The sequence below is a fragment of the Emys orbicularis genome, chromosome 3, assembly GCF_028017835.1.
Source record: "Emys orbicularis isolate rEmyOrb1 chromosome 3, rEmyOrb1.hap1, whole genome shotgun sequence".
NCBI classification, from domain to species: Eukaryota; Metazoa; Chordata; order Testudines; family Emydidae; genus Emys; species Emys orbicularis.
Window position 1 is genome coordinate 211,111,708 of NC_088685.1, and position 20,693 is coordinate 211,132,400.

At 43.9% G+C, this 20,693-nt stretch overlaps 1 protein-coding gene across 1 annotated transcript in view; it reads left to right on the top strand.

Annotated features, from left to right (window-relative positions):
* Positions 1–20,693, top strand: part of SLC24A3 (solute carrier family 24 member 3) — a 127,082-nt gene that overhangs the window by 15,228 nt on the left and 91,161 nt on the right. Inside the window, exon 2 of the mRNA XM_065401305.1 lies at positions 16,773–16,847. Coding sequence (XP_065257377.1) covers positions 16,776–16,847 — 72 coding nt within the window. The 5' untranslated portion in view covers positions 16,773–16,775. The remainder of the gene's footprint in view (positions 1–16,772; positions 16,848–20,693) is intronic.

Genomic DNA, 20,693 nt, shown 5'->3' on the forward strand with positions numbered 1-20,693 from the left:
TCATTTGTGCCAGATAAAAGAAGGGGCAAAGGTGGCTTTAAGCTGCCTTTGCACTCCCACATTCTTTGGAGCAAGAATTCAGCCTCTGTGGTAAATTAGAGCAGCCTTATGGCTGCTCTAAACTATGCTAACCTTGTAACAGCCCCCGAAGGGCTGTTATTCTGGACTGGAATCACCAGCACCGTCTTAGATTTGGCACACCCCCAGGAGGGGTGGTGCAGAGCTGTAGGAATCCCATCATGCCCATTTAATAGGGCCTTGTGGCCCTTCCAAACCACTGAAGCCATGCAAGGAGGTCTTAGCATGGGCCAGTATCTGGCCCTATGGGTTTTAGGCTGTATGCAACTAAATATAGGAAACGTCAAGATAATTTGAGTGTATCTTTATAATTGCTTTGCAAGTTGTGCGGCACTCTGATATTATATCAGTTTTCTACATTTTTATAGTATGGTAGCCTTTGATGCTCTATGTACAGCCTTTTAGTCATTGGTGGTTAAGTCTGCTCGCTGGTCATCGACGAGCCCTTTGGCAGAGTGGCGCTCAGAGCTACATTGTGATACACACACCTGGCTCTTCTTGCCTTTTAAATATTCCCATCTGAGACTAGTTCCTTCCTTTCACCACATACCTGCCAATGTGGGTGATTAAGGAGTCCCTTTTGTTGGCTAGGAGGCAGATATAGGTCGTAGGAAGTGAAAGTGAATTAATGGGACAGAATGGAGTTAATGAGTTCTTAGTCCTGACTAGCTTTGGCAAGCAGAAAGGTGTGTGTGTGTGTGTGTGTGTGTGTGTGTGTGTGTGTGTGTGTGTGTGTGTGTGTGTGTGTGTGTGTGTGTGTGTGTGTGTGTGAGAGAGAGAGAGAGAGAGAGAGAGAGAGAAACTGATACGTCCCTCAGGGACACAGAGTATTTCTTCTCTTCCCATATCCTCTTGGAAAAATATCACTAAATGCTAGAGCATTTCAATATTTCTTTGATGGTTTGTTTCTTGTGCTAAGTCTGTAAAGCAGCAGTTAATTTTAGTATAAGTACTGTTATGAATAACTAGAAGATATATTGGACAAATATGGTAAATTATCATTTGTAATCAGCCAGCCCAAGAAAACACATTTCAAATAAAATATGTGATCTGCTCTGATGTAGAGAGACATGATTATTTTTCCTGTCCTTGTTTGTTAGAAGCATTTTTTATAAAATGATCCGAATGTATTACTTTACTCAATCTGGCATTTGTAATCCTTTTATGCAAAGCATTGTATCTTCATTTTTTAAAATGCCCTTTTAGGGAGGAAAAATGCCAGATAAATAGGCTGCCTATTTAAAGGCTTTAAGACGTGCTGAGCTAAACGTTGCTAAATGAAGATTGACCTGAGCCTAATTTTTTTGGACGTCCTCTGCTATCGTTGCCTCCCCCTGTGCGCCTTCTTCTCCAACACCAACCTTGACACTTAATTTCCTTCTTTTCTCCCATTCCCACCCCAGTCCATGTTTTCATGCCCTTTCCTATGTGTGGAAGGGCCTCTGAGTCCCAGTTCACCAAGCTACCACCATCTCCTTGTTCAGATGCCGCCTCAAAACCCACTTCTTCCGTGATGCCCACAAGGACTGAACTTACCATAAATGTAAGGGAAGAAGCGAAGAGATGAAAATTCCCCTTGATTGTCTCTACCTCTGGATTCACTAGTGTGTCTTGGCTTCTGTGTGTCGAGCTTTCATATCATATCTGGATCAGTTATTAGCCAGCTAGCTCTCATGCAAGCCTCAGTTTTGTGGAGGCACTAGGAAAGCTGGGAAGACTGCACCATCCAGTAAGGAGAGTGGATGCTGCCTTTGATCAATACATTGATGACACTGCAGCCCAAATCATCTCACTATCTCCCTTTACACGTTAAACAGGAGGGACCTTGTGTTACCCCACACAAGAGAGTTCTCGGGGCACAGAAACAATTGCCCAGTACCGCCCTATGTTCTCTTCCAATTGCAACTCTATCTATCCTTGTCAGGTTCTGCCTCTGGGAAAGTCTACACCAGGGGGCAAAGCTGATCAGCTACCAGAGAGAGCGCAGTAGGCGTCCTGATGCAGCAGCAAGCCAAATTTGGGTTGAATGCAAAACCTGAGACCCTCCAGGTCTGCTGTCAGATTTCAAAGCCATGATGTGTGGGTTGCCCATATGGCCGTGTTTCAGTTTGGGAACCAAATTGTTTTCTGATCAGCCACTCTATGTGCTTTATTACACCACAACCGCTGCCTCGCTACCGCCCACTAATTTTAAAAAAGGGGCCGAATCCCAGCCAAAAACAGCATTTCAGCAACACCGAGCTGGTTGTAAGAGAATAATCAAAGTGATGGGTCAAATCTGCTGTGCTGAGCGGGCCCGATCCAATGCCGGTTGAAGTCAGTGAACAGACTCCCATTGTCTTCTGTGCACTTTGGGTCAGGTCCTGTGTCCCACCACACCTTGCATTTCCAGTAGGCACAACAGCCTGATGTCCAAAAAGGTTAGAGGACATACAGCACTCCATGTTAATTTCCCCACTTTTATAGTTTTATGTCACTACTTTTAATGTTCTTCTAGGCCCTGACCAGGCAAACACTGAAGCACTTGTGTAAATTTACTCATGTGAGTAATCCCACTGAAATCTCAGTGCTGTTTTTGGCTGCAATTCTACTCCTTTTAAAAAAAAATCAGTGGGCTGCGGTGATCTATGGTTTATATGTTCTAAATACACCAGGACTACTCACATGAGTAAAGTTATGAACATGCTTCGAGTTTGCAGGATCAGGCCCTTATTGGTTGTGAGCGCTGCTTTTCTGTACTGAAGGCTGGATGCACTTTCATTCGAAAAGGACATTGAATTTCATCTGCTTCAGTTCAGCATGGAGGGGTGAAACCTATTTTTTGAACAGGCATTGCATGGATTCCCCTTGCTGCTTCTCAGAGTCCTGTCTGCATTTGCAAATGATGTAAGTACAGTTCTCACTTCATTTGGTTTTCATGTAAAGACTCCCACAAGGATTTTTATGCACTTCATCAGACGGTCAGTTTTAAGTACGGTATCTGTCCAAACTAATTGCTGACAGTATCTACTGCATGTAGCACAGAGTAGAATAACCTTGTGTGACCTGGAAAAAATAAAAAAAAGCAAAAGCATACAGTAAGTGGAGATTCTGTGCCTCATGTTGAGACAGATGCTGACATGGACAATTTGCAGAGCTTGAAATGACCTGATTTGCCTTTTAAGTCTTTGCTTTTTCTCAGGATGAGAACCACGGTACTAAACAATAGCAGATTGTAGGAATCCCAGGCATGCATATGTATCCTGTGCTCTGTGCTGAATATACATTATATCAAATACAGACAGCACACTCAATTAAGAGTGGTGATGATGTGTAGATTAGTGCTTCTGGAAGGCATTAAAATGCATTTAAAAAGGGAAGATGCCTAGCATGGCGGAATGAACAACAGCAGACTGACTATATGCTGAGAAATGGATAGTAGCAAGACATAAATAGCAGGGCATCTTTTTAGAAAACAAAGTATCCACGAAGGAGTTCTATTTCAATGGGATGTAGGCACTTGAACTCTCTTAGGCTCCTTTGGAAAGCCCACTTCTCGTTTCTCAACATCTTTTCTATAAAGCATAATGTTTGAGCTTCCCTGTTGTGGTTGTTGTTTATTTGTATTGCAGTAGCAGCACGAGACCCCAGTTAAGGATCAGGAAGCTCCATCACGCCAGGTATATTTGTAAGACCAGATTCTCATTTTCGCATAGGCCCCTTTGCACCCTACTGGCAGTGTAAAGGGTTCTTAAAATGGGCATAAATTCCATTTATACCTATTTCATATGCCCAGTATAAAGGGCACTCAGAGAAAATGAGAATCTGGCCCATAGTCTTCAAAATGGCTGTTATTATTTTGACACCAAACTCCAGTCTGCCCCGGTAGAAATTTTCTGTCTCAACTGTTTTTTCGATGGAAAACTGGGTTTTCAACAAAATGAAAATTTTCATGGAAAGTATGTTTTTCACAGTAAATTTTGACATTTCCTTGAAAAGCTGAAAACCAAAACCTTTTTCTGCCAGGTTTTTGATGAAAATTCAAATTGTTTCGTGGAAAATGTCAACCATTTCCCCCCGAAAATTTCTACAAAAAAAATCCATTTGCCGACCAGCCCTATTTAGAGTATCAAAGCCTCAAAGGTGAACAAAGCCGAGTTACCCATTAGTGACCTGGCACTCCGTTTACACTTCATAAGTACAGGAGTTATGACTTGAGGGCAAGAGATAAAATTCAGCGATGTGAGGGTGCCATCTGAACTCCATTGTGTAGATAGAACCACACCACAGAGACCTGGGTAATAAGAGCAAACACACACAAAGTTAATGGTGAAAAATTCCCTCCTTCCACTGACCTGAGAAACCTACCTACCTTTGCTTCCTAACCCATCCCAGGAGAATATGGGAATGAAGAGCAAACATCTTTGTAGGCTGGGAACTATGGCAAGATGAAGATTACTGGAAAGAAAATACCATTTCCTCCCTCCTTTCCTGACAGTGTGAAGCAAGGGAAGAAACAGTAGGATTAAAAGAATGTTTTAAGATAAGACATAAAATTTGAGGTCTGCAGGAAATCCGCACCAAAGGTTATACAAGCCCAGGCTCGGAACTCCCCTTGAAGGTGCCGATTCAGCAGCAGCATGTGCCAGAGTTTAACTGATTGACTTCAGTGGGGCTTCTTGTGTGCTTAAAGTTAAGTCTGGGCTTGAATACCTTGCTGAATCAGTCCAAGTAGGGCTCTGAGGTAGCTGCCAGTTCCAGAGACAGTGACAGCTCATTAGCAGGCAACCTGACAGCCGGCAGAGAGAGACAAAGCCTCGCAAGGTGGTTCCGGCCTACTGCAGGTCCCACCAAATCAATATAGTATTTGGTGGCTGAATCCCCCCTACCCATTCTATGGAGAACAAGGGAAACCTCCACCATGGAGAGCTCTTAGGAAACTCCCCTGAGGGGTTTCTCTTGGAATTTTCCTCTCCTCCCAAGTTTCAGTCCATGCTGTAACAGTATGTAGCGAAGTCCGTGGATTCTGACCCATGCCCATGTGACAAAGGCATGGTGACAAGGGAACTGTTTTGGCTTACACACACCACAGATGTGGATTCTACTGCCCTGACCCTGTTTACAACAAAGTCTTGGTTTGGATTTAAAACTCAACAGATGTGCAGTTATAAGTGCAGTCACAACTCAGATGGATGGATATCTGTGCTGCTCTTGAATGGCTACGGACTGCACACATCCTATTACTTTCATTAGTGTTAGCAAACATTAACTACTTAAGTAGTAGTTTACACATGGCCCTGTTGTGAGGGAAGTAGAGCCTTATTATCCTTATTTCCCTGATGTGGAAACTGAGATACACTTGACTATATTTGAACCTTGGGTCTAGTGGCTCCTCCCCTTAAGCTGGGGGAGGGGCCTTCCAATGCTTGCGCCCGCCCACTCCCAGAATTCAATGGGTACACTTTACTTCTGTGTCTCTGTTTCCCATCCCATCTTTTGTCTGTTTAGACTGAATCCAGTTTATAAACCTACTTATTTGCTTTGTTATAACTTTCTTATCTTAAAATTGACATGACACAATATCAAAAAGGATGGAAGGATGAGAATTTAGTATTAAGGTTTACAATTCAGATAAATAATTAGAGCTGAGGAGAGCAGCCAAGGTTTGTGGAAAACAGCAGTTTTATAGTCTTCCGTGCAAGATTTGCATTGGCTTTATTTTCATCTAAATTAAAATAACTTTTAAAATGTATGAGAAAATAATGATCTTTCTGCTGTTTGTCTTTCCTTTTTTACCAGTGTGTCTACAAAGGAAATTGTATTACTTTTTTATTGGGTGAGTTATCAGAGTCATTTAGATTGCTTCCTGAGCCCACGCCATTTTATAATTGGAATTATGTGGATTCTCACATAACAAATAGGCAATTCATTTCTTGCTTATCTCTAGCATTTTTCTTTTGGTTTTTTGCTGGAGTAAAGGTCATGTTTCAGAGGTATTCCCACTTGCCATTTTCCTGCTTGAGTGCCTGCATTAGCATTTCTGCGTTAATGTAGATCAGACAAGGAATTATCATGAAAACATAATCAAATATTTAAAGATATAAAAAGCTACACTGAAAGTTCTTCAGAAAAACCTTTGTGCCTTGGTGTCACACATTCTGCATCAAACACTTGAATACTGATCCAAATGTTGGCCTGGATCCCACAAAGACTTATGCATGGTTTTCACCTTATGCACCATGAACAGACCCAGTGCATATAGTTAAGTATGTGCGTAAATCTTTGCCTTGGGCTTTCTTCAGCATTCCTTACTCAGCAAAACTCCCATTATAGTCTAAGGGTACGTCCAGACTACCCACTGGATCGGCGGGTAGCGATCGATCTATCGGGGATCGATATATCGCGTCTTGTCTAGACGCGATATATCAATCCCCGAACGCGCTCCCGTCGACTCCAGAACTCCACCAGGGCAAGCGGCGGAAGCAGAGTCGACGGGGGAGCCACAGCCGTTGATCCCGCGCCGTGAGGACGGGCGGTAAGTCGAAATAAGATACGTCGACTTCAGCTACACTATTCGCGTATCTTACATCGACCCCTCCCCTCCTCCCAGCGTAGACCAGGCCTAAGTCCCAGGAAGGAACTAGCCCCACTGTGATATACTGTTAACGTCAAGACATTCGGGCATCCTTGTTCTACAAACGGACACTGACTAGGTGCTTGCCCCGTGGTACCTAGTGTACTGATAATAATCAAAAGACTTTCCTTATTCCTGGTGAATGTCAGTGGGCTTTGCCTGAATAAGATGGGCTGAACGGTGCCTTTGGGGATTTGTCAGTCCAGATCAGAGACGGCTTTTGCCGTCCTTGCAAAGCCTATGGCTGTGGGCTTCCCCTAATTTGTGGGACCCAGAAATGTAAGCAGGAATCTCAGCTTTCATTAAGAATAAATAATGTTTTTAGCCATTTTCCCACACTAGTGGCTAGGGTTGAAAGCTTGTCTCTGATTTTTTCTTGAAGTCCGCAAGTTATGATTAGTGTTGTTGTTCACAATCCCAGCACAGCCACCGAGGGCTGAGCTTTGGGTTCTAGAACAACCATAGCCAGACGAACCTGGATTTTTGGGAAGACCCCAGATGTACAGTTGTAGGTGACAAGTGCCACCCAGGATATCACTAGGATGACCAGAGAACAAGTGTGAAAAATCGGGACATGGGGTGGGGGGGGTAATAGGCATCTATATAAAACAAAGCCCCAAATATCAGGACTGTCCCTATAAAATTGGGACATCTGGTCACCCTAGAGATCACTGAAGGCACTTGGGCCACTGCAAGTTGCCTGCCAGCCATCTGCGTATAGCTGAGCCAGTTTCTCTTCTGAGCATCCAGCCCCCTAGCAGTACCCCTACAGTTCTGGGTCTCCCTCTCCCAGGGGAACCCCCACCCACTATCCCCACCTCGCCTCAGTATAAGGCTACTGCCAGTCCTCATCTAGCCCCACGCCCTGGGGCAGACTGCAGTATCAGCCTACTCATCACTGGCAAGGTTGGGTTTGGACCTGCTGCCTTGGCCTACCCCTGGGCTGCCCTCTGCAACTCCCAGTACCTTTTAGTCCAATGCTAGGCCACAGCCTGGGGCTTTCCAGGCTGGAGCTCCCCAGCTCCTCTGCCTTTCCCCAGCCCTGCTCCACTCAGGTACCCTGTCTCTAGCTCCCTGCAGCCAGGCCCTTCTCTCTCTAAATGCAGAGAGAGACTGCTGAGCTCCTGGCTCCCAGCCTTTTTATACAAGCCAGCTGTGGCCTGATTGGGGTGTGGCCCAGCTGCAGCTGCTTCCCCAATCAGCCATCCCCAGGCACAGCCCTCTCTAGGGCTGCTTTCAAGCCCTTCCAGGCAGGAGTGGGTGTCCACCCCACTACATGCCCCTAGAATGCTGGCACCCCTAGGCACATGCCTACTGTGCCTAATTGGAAATCCGGCCCTGCTGATCCCAGTGCTCACACAGACTCCTTCTCTTGCCTTGGTCAAATCACATACCTGGCATAGGCCCAAATTTTCAGACTTGGGAGCCTAAAGTTAGGTATCTAAATCCAGAAGTGCTTAGCTCCTCCACCTGCCATTGACTTCTGTGGGAGATGTGGATGTGAAAATCAGGTAATTCTTATTTTGGTATCTAAATATGCATTTATGTGCCTAGTTTCATGTACTCAAGCTTAAATACTTTGGTTTTCACTTCCGTGCCTCAGTTTACATATCAGGGAAACAGGGATAATAAGGCTCTACTTCTCTCACAGCAGGGTTGTATGTAAACTACTATTTAAGTAGTTAATGTTTGTAAAGTCTATATCAGTCCTGAACCTCTCCAAAATGCATGCTAAGCCCTCCAGTGTCTGAGGACTTAGCAGCCCCCAGAGCCTCAGCTGACGTGGACAATAGTCCTGTGCAAAACTTTTCAACATATTGACAACTATTGGCACAACCCAGCACAAGCAATTGGGCTTTACTTCTGCAGTTGTAGCCCGTTGGGAATGGGGCCTAAAGATCCACCTTGCATACATAAGAACTGACATATCGGGTCAGATCAATGGTCCATCTAGCCCAGTGTCTTGTCTCCAGCGGTGGCCAGTACCAGAGCTTCAGGAGGAGTGTACAGAACAGAGGAGTTGGAGTGATTCACCCCTGACTTCTCCTCCCAGCTTCTGGCAGTCAGAGGTTTAGTGTCGTCCCAAGCATGGGGTTGCATCACTGACCATCTTGACCAATAGCCATTGATGGACCTATTCTCCGTGAACTTATATGGGTTTTTTTTGAGCACAGTAATACTCTTGGCAATCACAACATCCCATGCCAATGAGTTCCACAGGTTATTTGGGTGAAAAAGTAGTTCCTCTTGTTTGTATTAAACCTGCTGCCTATTTCACCAGGTGAACCCTGGTTTTTGTATTGTGGGGAAAGGGTAAATGATAATTTTTTGTCATCATTCATGATATTATAGACTTCTAAGATATCCACCCTTAGTCACATCTTTTTTAAAAGAACAGTCCTAATCCTTCAGGTCTCTTCTCATATGGAAGCCATACTTTTGATCATATTTGCTGCCCTTCTCTGAACCTTTTCCAGTTGTACTATATCCTTCTTGAGATGGGATCACCAGAACTGCACACAGTATTCAAGGTGTGGGCAAAGGATGGATTTATATAGTGGATTTATGATATTTTCTGTCTTATTTTCTATTCCTTTCCTAATAGTTCCTAACGTTCTGTTAGCCTTTTTGACCGCTGCTGCATATTGTGTTGAAGTTTTCAGAGAGCTATCCATGGCTATCCAAGATTTCTTTCTTGAGTGGTAACAGCTAATTTAGAACTGATCATTATTAAGGCTAAGATTTTGTCATGGTTATTTTTAGTAAAAGTCACGGACAGGTCACGGGTAATAAACAAAAATTTACGGAAGCCGTGACCTGTCTGTGACTTTCGCTGCTGCGGCTCCATAGTTTCCCCCACCACCGTGGTGGCTGAGAGCTGTAGGGTTCCCCTCTGCCCATGGCAGCTGGAAGCTGCAGGGGGCCCCCTTTCACCCACGGTGGCTGAGAGCTGCAGGGTGACCATTTTTCCCAAAGAGAAAACGGGACACTCCCCAGCCGCTTGCCCAAGGTGTCCCCCACACAAGCCTGTCGCCTGTCGCTGGAACCCTGAGGAGGGCCCCCTCAGGAGTCTGTCACCAGAACCTTGCAGGAAGTCCCCTGTCTCCTGCCGCTGGAACCCTGCCAGGGCCCCGTTGGCTTCCAGCTCCAGTATCCTGCCGCCCCTGGGGCTGAAGCAGAGAATGTCACAGTGGTCTCTGGAAGTCACCATGGCCTCCGTGACATAAGTGTAGCCTTAATCATTATATATGTGTAGTTGGGATTATTTTTTCCAACTACATGTTTCTTACATGATGATTGTTGTCATTTAACATTGCTTGTATTAAGATAGGACCCACAGTGGGCTAGGTCCGGCATACAGTAAGTTGGGCACTGCTATAAAGAGCTCACAAGCTAAGAAGGCTGGAGGAAGAAGGGTAAAACATGCGTATTTTTTCCAGCTGGGCCTTGAGTTGGTGAATTTTACAGGAGATATGGGCCTTGTGGGAGGACTTAGAAGAAGAAAGAGTACTTGTCCTGTTGATCAATTCAAATAGGGCATCCAAGGCATATGGGATAACATGGAAGAAAACATAAAGATGGTTGTGGAAGAGTCAAACAAATAGAATCTTGAGACCAGGATCATCGGCAGGGTCAGAGAGGAGCGACACAGTGAGAGGTGAATAGGCAAACACGGAGGGGCAGAGTTGCGAAGGGACAGTTAAGTGGGGGGGGTTTACTGGCGGCAGAGGGAGGTCAAAGAATCATCTCGCTAACTCCATCCCAAATCCTCAGTCTGGCCCTGTGAACGTTGCTGTGATCAAAGACTTTACATTTGTTGGGGTGGCAAAAAATTGTTTTGCAACCTCTCCCCCCACCCCCACAAAAAAAATACTAAGCCGGATTCTGCTGGGAAGCGCTCAAAGAAACAGTTATGCACAAAACCAACAGGCATCCTGACTTGGATGAGGAACAGCCAGAGAAGTTGTGCTGAAATGACACAGATGACACCTCCCCTCCACTGAAGTCTTCACTCTAATGTTAAAAATAGACCAGTCACAGATTTACTGTCAACCGCAGGTGTATCATTATGCATTCTCTCCACTGTTCCTATGCGTGTGGCTTCTGCAGAACCAAGCTTTTACGGAACTCATCAAGAACTTCTTGAGATCTTGAGTAAGTCAAGAGAGACTCGGGGTTTGCAATAGTGTCAATAAAACACCAACTATCAAAAAGCCAGAGTGCGACTGTCTGACAGATGAATGCATATGCAAAAAGTCAGAAGGTCCCTCATAAATGTTAGGCTGCTTGAGTCTGAGTCACTGCAAATGTTTACAGTAGATAAATAGTGTGAGACAGTGTTTACATTTAAAAATGGTTTTATAAAGCGACCAGATTTTCAGTATTTACAGCAAATTAAAACAGCCTTGTATGCGGTAATTCCTAATGGAGATTTATGTAACTTCATTTGCATCTCTTTAGTAAGATACAGTAAAGGCTCCTAAAAAATATCTTTCTCTGTGACCAGCAATTCTCATTTTGATATGTTTATCTTGAAGAAATACATGATTTTAATATAGATTTTTAGAACAGAGGCTCTACCAACAATCCATGTCTAGGTGTAAAATGTTGCCTCATTAAAATTACCCAGAAAACTGCAGTCAGTGACAGAAGACTTCTAGGATGTGAATTGCACCTACAGAATCAACCAGCCACAGGTTGGAAGGAATTGCTGTTGAATTCTCTGAGAGAACACAAAGCATTCGGTGACTTCCATGTTATGGAACAAAACCTCTTCTAAATTATAATCATGAGTAAAGGTATTGGGTGTCCTAGAAGCAAATTAAGATACCATCAGAATAGTGGCAGTGACCATAGAGGCAACCTGTTTTACTAGCTACTGTGGAACATTGCATAGGGCCCCCAGTGGCAGGAAGTCCGCTGCAGGATTGTTGTCATGGTTGAAAGCAGATTAAACCTCCCTTTTGGGAAGGTCTGTAGTTCCTAACGGTGGGCAGGGTTTACCCAGGTGCAAAGCATGGGTGCCAGGGTAGCATGGGTGCCAGGGTGGCCTGGTTCCCTGGAACCATCTCTGGCTTCAGAGCTCCCCGTCCTGAGCATAGCTGGTGCAGTTGGAGGCCAGGGGGCCCATGCAGTGTGTTCTCTGCTGAGTCCTCATTCCTCCACTGTGCTCGTGTTAAATCCCTTGAAAAATAACACACCTGTCCTTAGTAGCTAACTGCTTACCATGGAGGGGCGGTACACTGGTGCTGTGAGAACATTGGCATCCACCATTCCCAGGGGAGCAGTGCCACAGGCGTGTTAAAGGCCCAGTGCATGGCACATGGTATTACACATTCTTAAATGGCAACCTCTCATCCCTTCAGTAGCAGCCAGTGTAAAGCGAGCATTCCGGGGAGGCCATGTGCACAGCCCATGGGCATCACTACTGTCTTCTTCAGGATGGGAAAGGGAAACTAAACTGAGCAGTCTAGGCCCCACTTCTGCTTTGCCGGGAGCTGAGGAGCACCGCAGCACCGAGGCCTGCCCTCTTGCTCCGTAAAGGAGGGGCAGCTGAACATTCCAAGTGCCCCTACTGATTTTGCTGTAGGGGAAGGGGAAGAGGCCCACTCCACTTTATTGGGGAGCAGGGGAAGGCAGGAGTGAGCATGTGAGCAGATGGCTGCATAGAGTTGTGTGTGTGTGAGGAGTGGGTGCATGTGTGACGGAGGGGGCATGGGTGAGATGGATGTGAGGGAGTAGGTATGTGGGAGTGGGTGCACAGACTGGATGAACACAATAGATTAAATTTGATCTTTCCTATGCAACAGTTCAGGAACCCTTCGTTCAAAACCGCTTCAAAGCAGGTATAAAAATCCTGCCTTGACCCTGGATCTAACCTACCAGCTTTGAGGCCCATATTCTTATGTCTGTGAATTTTAGACGGGGCCTACAGTTGGGCTTCTAAAGAAAACTTACCTGCAACCTTAATCATGGAGCAGAGTAACATGCATTTATCTGTGGGAGCATCCTAGCTTCTGTCTCCCAATTCACTTTCAAAGCAGGACATCAACCATGTTGTATTTACTTTGCGGGATGGGGGGTGGGGAGGAGAGGCTTGGTGACCAGGAGAGAGCGAAAAGGAGAAAAGAGGGGAAATGTGGCAGAAGATGAACAGGGAGAGGAGCTGTCAAAAGCATGTTTACCTTTTGTTCTAATGATTCCCAAGCAGCCAATTCACTATCCCATTTTGGCTCTTCTTGGTTTTTAGGGCTCTTTCGTTCCAGTTTGAATATTGAATTTCAAATGTGCGTATTTCAGCTTGAGGGCACCTTCTGTTAACTTGGCAGTAGCCAATCCTGGCTATAAATTCCTTGGCCTTCCTCTCAATACTTCAGCCCCTGGGTTATCTCATATATAGGCAGCAAGCCCAAGTAACGCTTAAATATGGTCTCTAGAGTTCTTTGGGTAGCTCCAAAATGGATTTCTTTTTCAGTTGAGCATCAACCTAAAATTCTCACTGTCAACAATATAAATATATTAAAATGTTGTGGGGTTTTTTCTATATTTAATTCATTTTGTTTCTGTTGCTTTCTCCTTATCATTAAAGATTTCCATTTGCCCAAACCTCTCCTCATTTTAAACCGGGCCCTTTTTTCCAGTCAAACATGGGGATTCTTTCTTGCATTCATTTTATTTTACGATCAGCATTTCCTCTTTATAGAAAAGCCTGCTGGCTGAAAAAAGCCAGGGAGAGAACAGGCAGATGGGAATAGTGGTTAGATCATGTCAGCAGGGTGAGGGAATTGGGAAGGCCTAGTTTAGCCCCCAAACAATTATCAGGCTGTGTGGTTACTGGGTCATAGGGTTTGTAATGGAAAAAGATGACCAGAAAATAAATATGACTGTGTGTGATCATTTAACTTGCAACGGAGAATGAAGCCAAATGAGGACAAATAATTGACTTTATTCAAACATAATTCCATCAGAATTGCAGATTGATTCCCACAGGTCTCTATTCCACTTCTCTAAAACCACCTTATAAACAACCATCAAAAACCCACAAAGAAACCTGGGAGGTATAAATTCAGTAAAGAGGCATATGGGAAATTAGTCTATTGCGGCTAATGCTGAATAAAAGTGCCACAAACAGCTGTGGTGCTGAAGTTGCACAATTCAGATAAATTAAGTAATGCAATTAACGATCCCTCATATACAGTAGAACCTCAGAGTTACAAACACCTCGGGAATGGAGGGTGTTCGTAACTCTGAACAAAACATCATGGTTGTTTGTTCAAAAGTTTACAACTGAACATTGACTTCATACAGCTTTGAAACTTTACCATGCAGAAGAAAAATGCTGCTTTCCCTTTATTTTTTTTTACTAGTTTACGTTTAACACAGTACTGTACTGTATTTGCTTTCTTTTGTCTCTGCTGCTGCCTGATTGCATACTTCCGATTCCAAATGAAGGGTGTGGTTGACTGGTCAGTTCTTAACTCTGGTGTTCATAACTCTGAGGTTCTACTGTATTTAGATAAGTGCAGCCGAACGCAGTTAACATTGATGACATCACTGTCCATACTCATTTCCTACTGCTTTTGGGGATCATTGATATGCTGTGTGATGGCACATCCGTGCTTTGTGGTTTGGGGTACGTCTACACAGCAAAGAAAAACCCATGGCTGGCCTGTGCCAGCTGTCTCAGGGACACGGGGCTCGGCCTGCAGGGCTGTTTCATTGCTGTGTAGACTTCCAGGCTCGGGCTGGGGTCCCATAGCCTGAGCGCCAGCCCGAATACGGAAGTCTACACAGCAATGAAACAGGCTTGCAATCCGAGCCCCACGAGGCTGAGTTGTCTGGCACAAGCCAGCTGTGGGTTTGTCTTTGCTGTGTAGACGTGCCCTTTGTGTGATGGTGGTGGTGGTGTTTTTTTAAAATGCTCTTCTTTCCTTGATACCAGTGGAGAGCTATGATCATGACAGCCTGTTCCTAGGTACTCACGCTGGTAGAAAAGCTGCACTGAGAGCAGTGTTGTACCGTTGCACATTCCCTGCTCCTTCTGTGGAGCCTACAGCCCTGATCTTGCAAACATGTATGTGTTTAACTTTAAGCACATGAGTAATCCCATTGGGCCAGAACTCCGCACCACTGAAGTCAATGGGAATTTTGCCATTAATGTCCCTGATGCAGGATCAGGCCCTCGATGCATAAGTGTTTGTATGATCGGGGCCTGTGCTTCTTTACCTCTTCACCATGCCTAGTCATCACTAGCTCTCTGCAAGCCACCATCGGCAGTCCTGTCCAGAAATCAGTCTGCATCACAACACAACGTACCACCCCAGGGCCCAAAGCTTGCTAGAGCTTTTTTTTATGAGTTCAAACCAGTCTTGTCTTTTTTTCCCCTGTGCAGCTTGTAAAAATAATGCTATCAAGGGATATAACAGGCAGCGCAAAATGTGTAGACTGCTTTGAACTTTAAAACAGTTCAGTCTCACTCCAAGGTTGGAAAGGCAACTGAGGTTGTAATGCCTTCAGTAGAAATGTAAAAAGAAGGGAATTCGGGATACAGTGGTGCGCCCTATGGGCCCAGCTGTAAAAAGCACTTATTTCTGGGGATCTGTACTGTTCACTTTCAGACATACCCAGTCAATTTTACTCCATCTGACAGGCTATGTGTTTAAAAAAAAAATAAGGAAAATTGCAGAGAGAGAATTTCTAAGGTGAGGGTGATTTCCTTAATCAAGTGAGACGGGGGCCATAAACAGTTGGCAGGATGGAACTGCAGATGACAGGGGCTGTTGTGGTACTATAAACCAGCCCTGAAGCAATGCAATGTTATCCTAACGTTAATGGTTCATTTTGATACTCCAGTGAACGATATACGCAATTTCATTTCCAAATCCACCCTAATACCATTGTTAATGACAGTAACCCCATGCAACTGTGATCATTACAGTATTATTTATTGTAATACCTGAAGATCTCCCATAGTACTCCCTGTGAAACTTACAGATACTGGAGTCTGCTAGGAATGAGATCCAGGAGAGAAATGTTGTATCCCAATACACAGTGGGGCTGTTCCGTGGCAGCTGATTGAGGCAGACCATTTCCTAATCTCTTTGTGGGATGCCAGGCTCATAAATGCAGCATATACCTCATTTTCCATAAAACCGGTAGAGCTAAATTATTGTGGACCCTACATGAGTGCACTGGATGGGGAGAGAGCAGTCATAATTCGGCTGCAGGCGCCCAAAGCGCGAGGAGGAGCACACTAGCCAGATTTGGAGAGAGGACTCTGCCTTTCCTCTTGTGTCTCCCCTTTCCACACTGGGAGAAGCCCTGGCTAACCCGTCACCAAGGGAGTCCAGCATCTCACTGCTCTGACCTCAGCCCCACTGGATGCATAAGGCTTTGCAAGAGCATAATAAGCCAGATCCTTAGCTGGTGCAGATTGGAGTAGCTCCACTGAACGATTTAAACCATGCTCCTGTGTCACATGGCTCTGGTCTCCCCAACTCAGTTCAGACCCTGAGGAGCCATAGTGGGCCCTATGATTTTAGTTAACATTAAAATGACGAATTTACATCTTTTCCAGCCACTCATTTGGCGGGGTGGGGAGGGAGTTCTTTCTAAGACTAGCATTACTTTGGATTAAATAAAATCCTAGGATTAGAATTCTAGGTATCATTCCAGGGAGTCTAAGCACAAACACACTTCTTTGCTCAGCACTGAAGCACTAGCAATTGAAAACCCCTTCTGGAGAGTTCAGATTTTCATGGGACACACTCATACTTTAAAAAAAAAAAAAAAAAGACCTCGGATTTATGGAAAAGGGGGATAAAGGAGATATTGAACGTGTTTCAGCAACATCTAGAGAACTTTAAAAAAGCATCTGTCACTGTCTGACGCTAAGTGACGGTGGCACTTGATAACTTGTAAGACGTTTTGGATAAATACTTCATGAGCCTTCCATTAACTACTAAGATGCCCCATAAATTGCTCTAGCAATACAATTTAAAAACCCAAGCTCAAGTGGGATTTTACAATCTGTGTCTTTCCCTGGCACCTTCTAAACTCAATGTTATGTTTTCTCTTTCAGGCCATGTATATGTTCTACGCTTTGGCAATTGTCTGTGATGATTTCTTTGTCCCTTCATTGGAAAAGATTAGTGAAGTAAGTATCTGTAGATATTTCTTGGACCTGCATGTCACTTTAGTAGCAATTTCCCTTGAAAACCTCAAGATGTGTCCATAGTAGATAGCATTATATTACAGTTTCACCTTGTATTTTTTTTTTTTTATTTAATGGGTAAGAAAACAGATGTTTGTTTACATTGGATTATAATATCGTGTAAATGATTGGTTCAGCTTTGTGTGTTTCTGTTATGGGAGCCTGCGTGTGCCTTTCTTACTGGGAAAATAATGTTTGTAGGGTACCCTTATAAAGCTTGTGATTGCCACTTCAATAACAATAAGAACAGTTATATCTGCAGAGCACTCCTCTCTTTAGCAAATAGAGGCCCTCTACAATAGAAAAAGCATAAATACTATATAGTTAAAAACATACCTTAAGAGGTACCCAGGAAAAATTGGTCTTGTGATTAAGTTGCTCATCTGGGACTCAGAAGTTCAGTTCCTGGCTCTGTAACAAACTTCTTGTGTGAGACCTTGGGCAAGTCACTTAACCTTTCTGTGCCCCACAGGTTATTGGCGTTTCTTCTCTCCCAACAGGTGAGGTGGATAAGGCTTTTTTTAAACAACTAACAAAATCATCCAAAGCCCAAGATTTGGTGGTGATGGGGGACTTCAACTATCCAAATATATGTTGGGAAAATAACACAGCGGGGCACAGACTATCCAACAAATTCTTGGACTGCATTGCAGACAACTTTTTATTTCAGAAGGTTGAAAAAGCTATTTAACAAATAGGGAGGAACTCGTTGAGAATTTGAAAGTAGAAGGCAGCTTGGGTGAAAGTGATCATGAAATCATAGAGTTTGCAATTCTAAGGAAGGGTAGAAGGGAGAACAGCAAAATAGAGACAATGGATTTCAGGAAGGCGGATTTTGGTAAGCTCAGAGAGCTGATAAGTAAGGTCCCATGGGAATCAAGACTGAGGGGAAAAACAACTGAGGAGAGTTGGCAGTTTTTCAAAGGGACACTATTAAGAGCCCAAAAGCAAGCTATTCCACTGGTTAGGAAAGATAGAAAATGTGGCAAAAGACCGCCTTGGCTTAACCACGAGATCTTGCATGATCTAAGAAATAAAAAGGAGTCATATAAAAAATGGAAACTAGGACGGATTACAAAGGATGAATATAGGCAAACAACACAGGAATGCAGGGGCAAGATTAGAAAGGCAAAGGCACAAAATGAGCTCAAACTAGCTACGGGAATAAAGGGAAACAAGAAGACTTTTTATCAATACATTAGAAGCAAGAGGAAGACCAAAGACAGGGTAGGCCCACTGCTCAGTGAAGAGGGAGAAACAGTAACAGGAAACTTGGAAATGGCAGAGATGCTTAATGACTTCTTTGTTTCGGTCTTCACCAAGAAGTCTGAAGGAATGCCTAACATAGTGAATGCTAATGGGAAGGGGGTAGGTTTAGCAGATAAAATAAAAAAAGAACAAGTTAAAAATCACTTAGAAAAGTTAGATGCCTGCAAGTCACCAGGGCCTGATGAAATGCATCCTAGAATACTCAAGGAGCTAATAGAGGAGGTATCTGAGCCTCTAGCTATTATCTTTGGAAAATCATGGGAGACGGGAGAGATTCTAGAAGACTGGAAAAGGGCAAATATAGTGCCCATCTATAAAAAGGGAAATAAAAGCAACCCAGGAAACTACAGACCAGTTAGTTTAACTTCTGTGCCAGGGAAGATAATGGAGCAAGTAATTAAGGAAATCATCTGCAAACACTTGGAAGGTGGTAAGGTGATAGGGAACAGCCAGCATGGATTTGTAAAGAACAAATTGTGTCAAACCATTCTGATAGCTTTCTTTGATAGGATAACGAGTCTTGTGGATAAGGGAGAAGCTGTGGATGTGGTATACCTAGACTTTAGTAAGGCATTTGACACGATCTCGCATGATATTCTTATCGATAAACTAGGCAAATACAATTTAGATGGGGCTACTATAAGGTGGGTGCATAACTGGCTGGATAACCGTACTCAGAGAGTTGTTATTAATGGTTACCAATCCTGCTGGAAAGGCATAACAAGTGGGGTTCCGCAGGGGTCTGTTTTGGGACCGGCTCTGTTCAATATCTTCATTAACGACTTAGATATTGGCATAGAAAGTACGCTTATTAAGTTTGCGGATGATACCAAACTGGGAGGGATTGCAACTGCTTTGGAGGACAGGGTCATAATTCAAAATGATCTGGACAAATTGGAGAAATGGTCTGAGGTAAACAGGATGAAGTTTAACAAAGACAAATGCAAAGTGCTCCACTTAGGAAGGAAAAATCAGTTTCACACATACAGAATGGGAAGAGACTGTCTAGGAAGGAGTACAGCAGAAAGAGATCTAGGGGTTATAGTGGACCACAAGCTAAATATGAGTCAACAGTGTGATGCTGTTGCAAAAAAAGCAAACGTGATTCTGGGATGTATTAACAGGTGTGTTGTGAGCAAGACACGAGAAGTCATTCTTCCGCTCTACTCTGCTCTGGTTAGGCCTCAGCTGGAGTATTGTGTCCAGTTCTGGGCACCGCATTTCAAGAAAGATGTGGAGAAATTGGAGAGGGTCCAGAAAAGAGCAACAAGAATGATTAAAGGTCTTGAGAACATGACCTATGAAGGAAGGCTGAAAGAATTGGGTTTGTTTAGTTTGGAAAAGAGAAGACTGAGAGGGGACATGATAGCAGTTTTCAGGTATCTAAAAGGGTGTCATAAGGAGAAGGGAGAAAACTTGTTCACCTTAGCCTCTAAGGATAGAACAAGAAGCAATGGGCTTAAACTGCAGCAAGGGAGGTCTAGGTTGGACATTAGGAAAAAGTTCCTAACTGTCAGGGTGGTTAAACACTGGAATAAATTGCCTAGGGAGGTTGTGGAATCTCCATCTCTGGAGATATTTAAGAGTAGGTTAGATAAATGTCTATCAGGGATGGTCTAGACAGTATTTGGTCCTGCCATGCGGGCAGGGGACTGGACTCGATGACCTCTTGAGGTCCCTTCCAGTCCTAGAATCTATGAATCTATGAACATTTTTTAAATTAAATTAATGGAGATATCCTATCTCCTAGAACGGACCTTGAAAGGTCATCAAGTCCAACCCCCAGCCTTCACTAGCGGGACCAAGTACTGATTTTGCCTCAGATTCCTAAGTGGCCCCCTCAAGGATTGAACTCACAACCCTGAGTTTAGCAGGCCCGTGCTCAAACCACTGAGCTATCCCTCCCCTGAGTTTGGTTGTCTTATCTATTTAATTCACAAGCTCTTCAAGGCAGGGACTGTCTCATAGTGCATGTTTGTTCAGCATCTTGCAAAATGAATTCCCAATTTTGGCTGGGACCTCTCAGTGCTACTGAAATAAAAATTATAGTAATACAGTTCTAAAAATACAATCTAGCGTACTGTAATTCAGACGAAGATGGCCAACAATTGCATATTTTTAGCCTTCTGATGAAAAATGTCTGTTTGAGCCTGGATTACATTAAAATAGACATTTTTCCAGTTAAAGCTAAGTTTTAAAATTTGCAAAATTACAGCTTCTCAAACTTGTGCACTCTAAATTCTGATAAACTTCCAGTAAATCATTCCATCAGCTCCACTGGCCAATTCTTGGGAGGGAAAATGAGAGAAATTAAGATGTATCTTGACTTTGACATGAAAATGTTGATCCACTGGATACTTCCAAGTTTCAAATGATGTTTTAAACCCGCTCTGCATCACATTGGGGCAAACAGGTCACCCAAAGGGGCAGAGTCTGGCCAAAAGAGGACTATTTTGGTCCTACACACACCACAAATGTGGATTCTACTGCCCTGACATTGATTACAACAAAGTCTTGGTT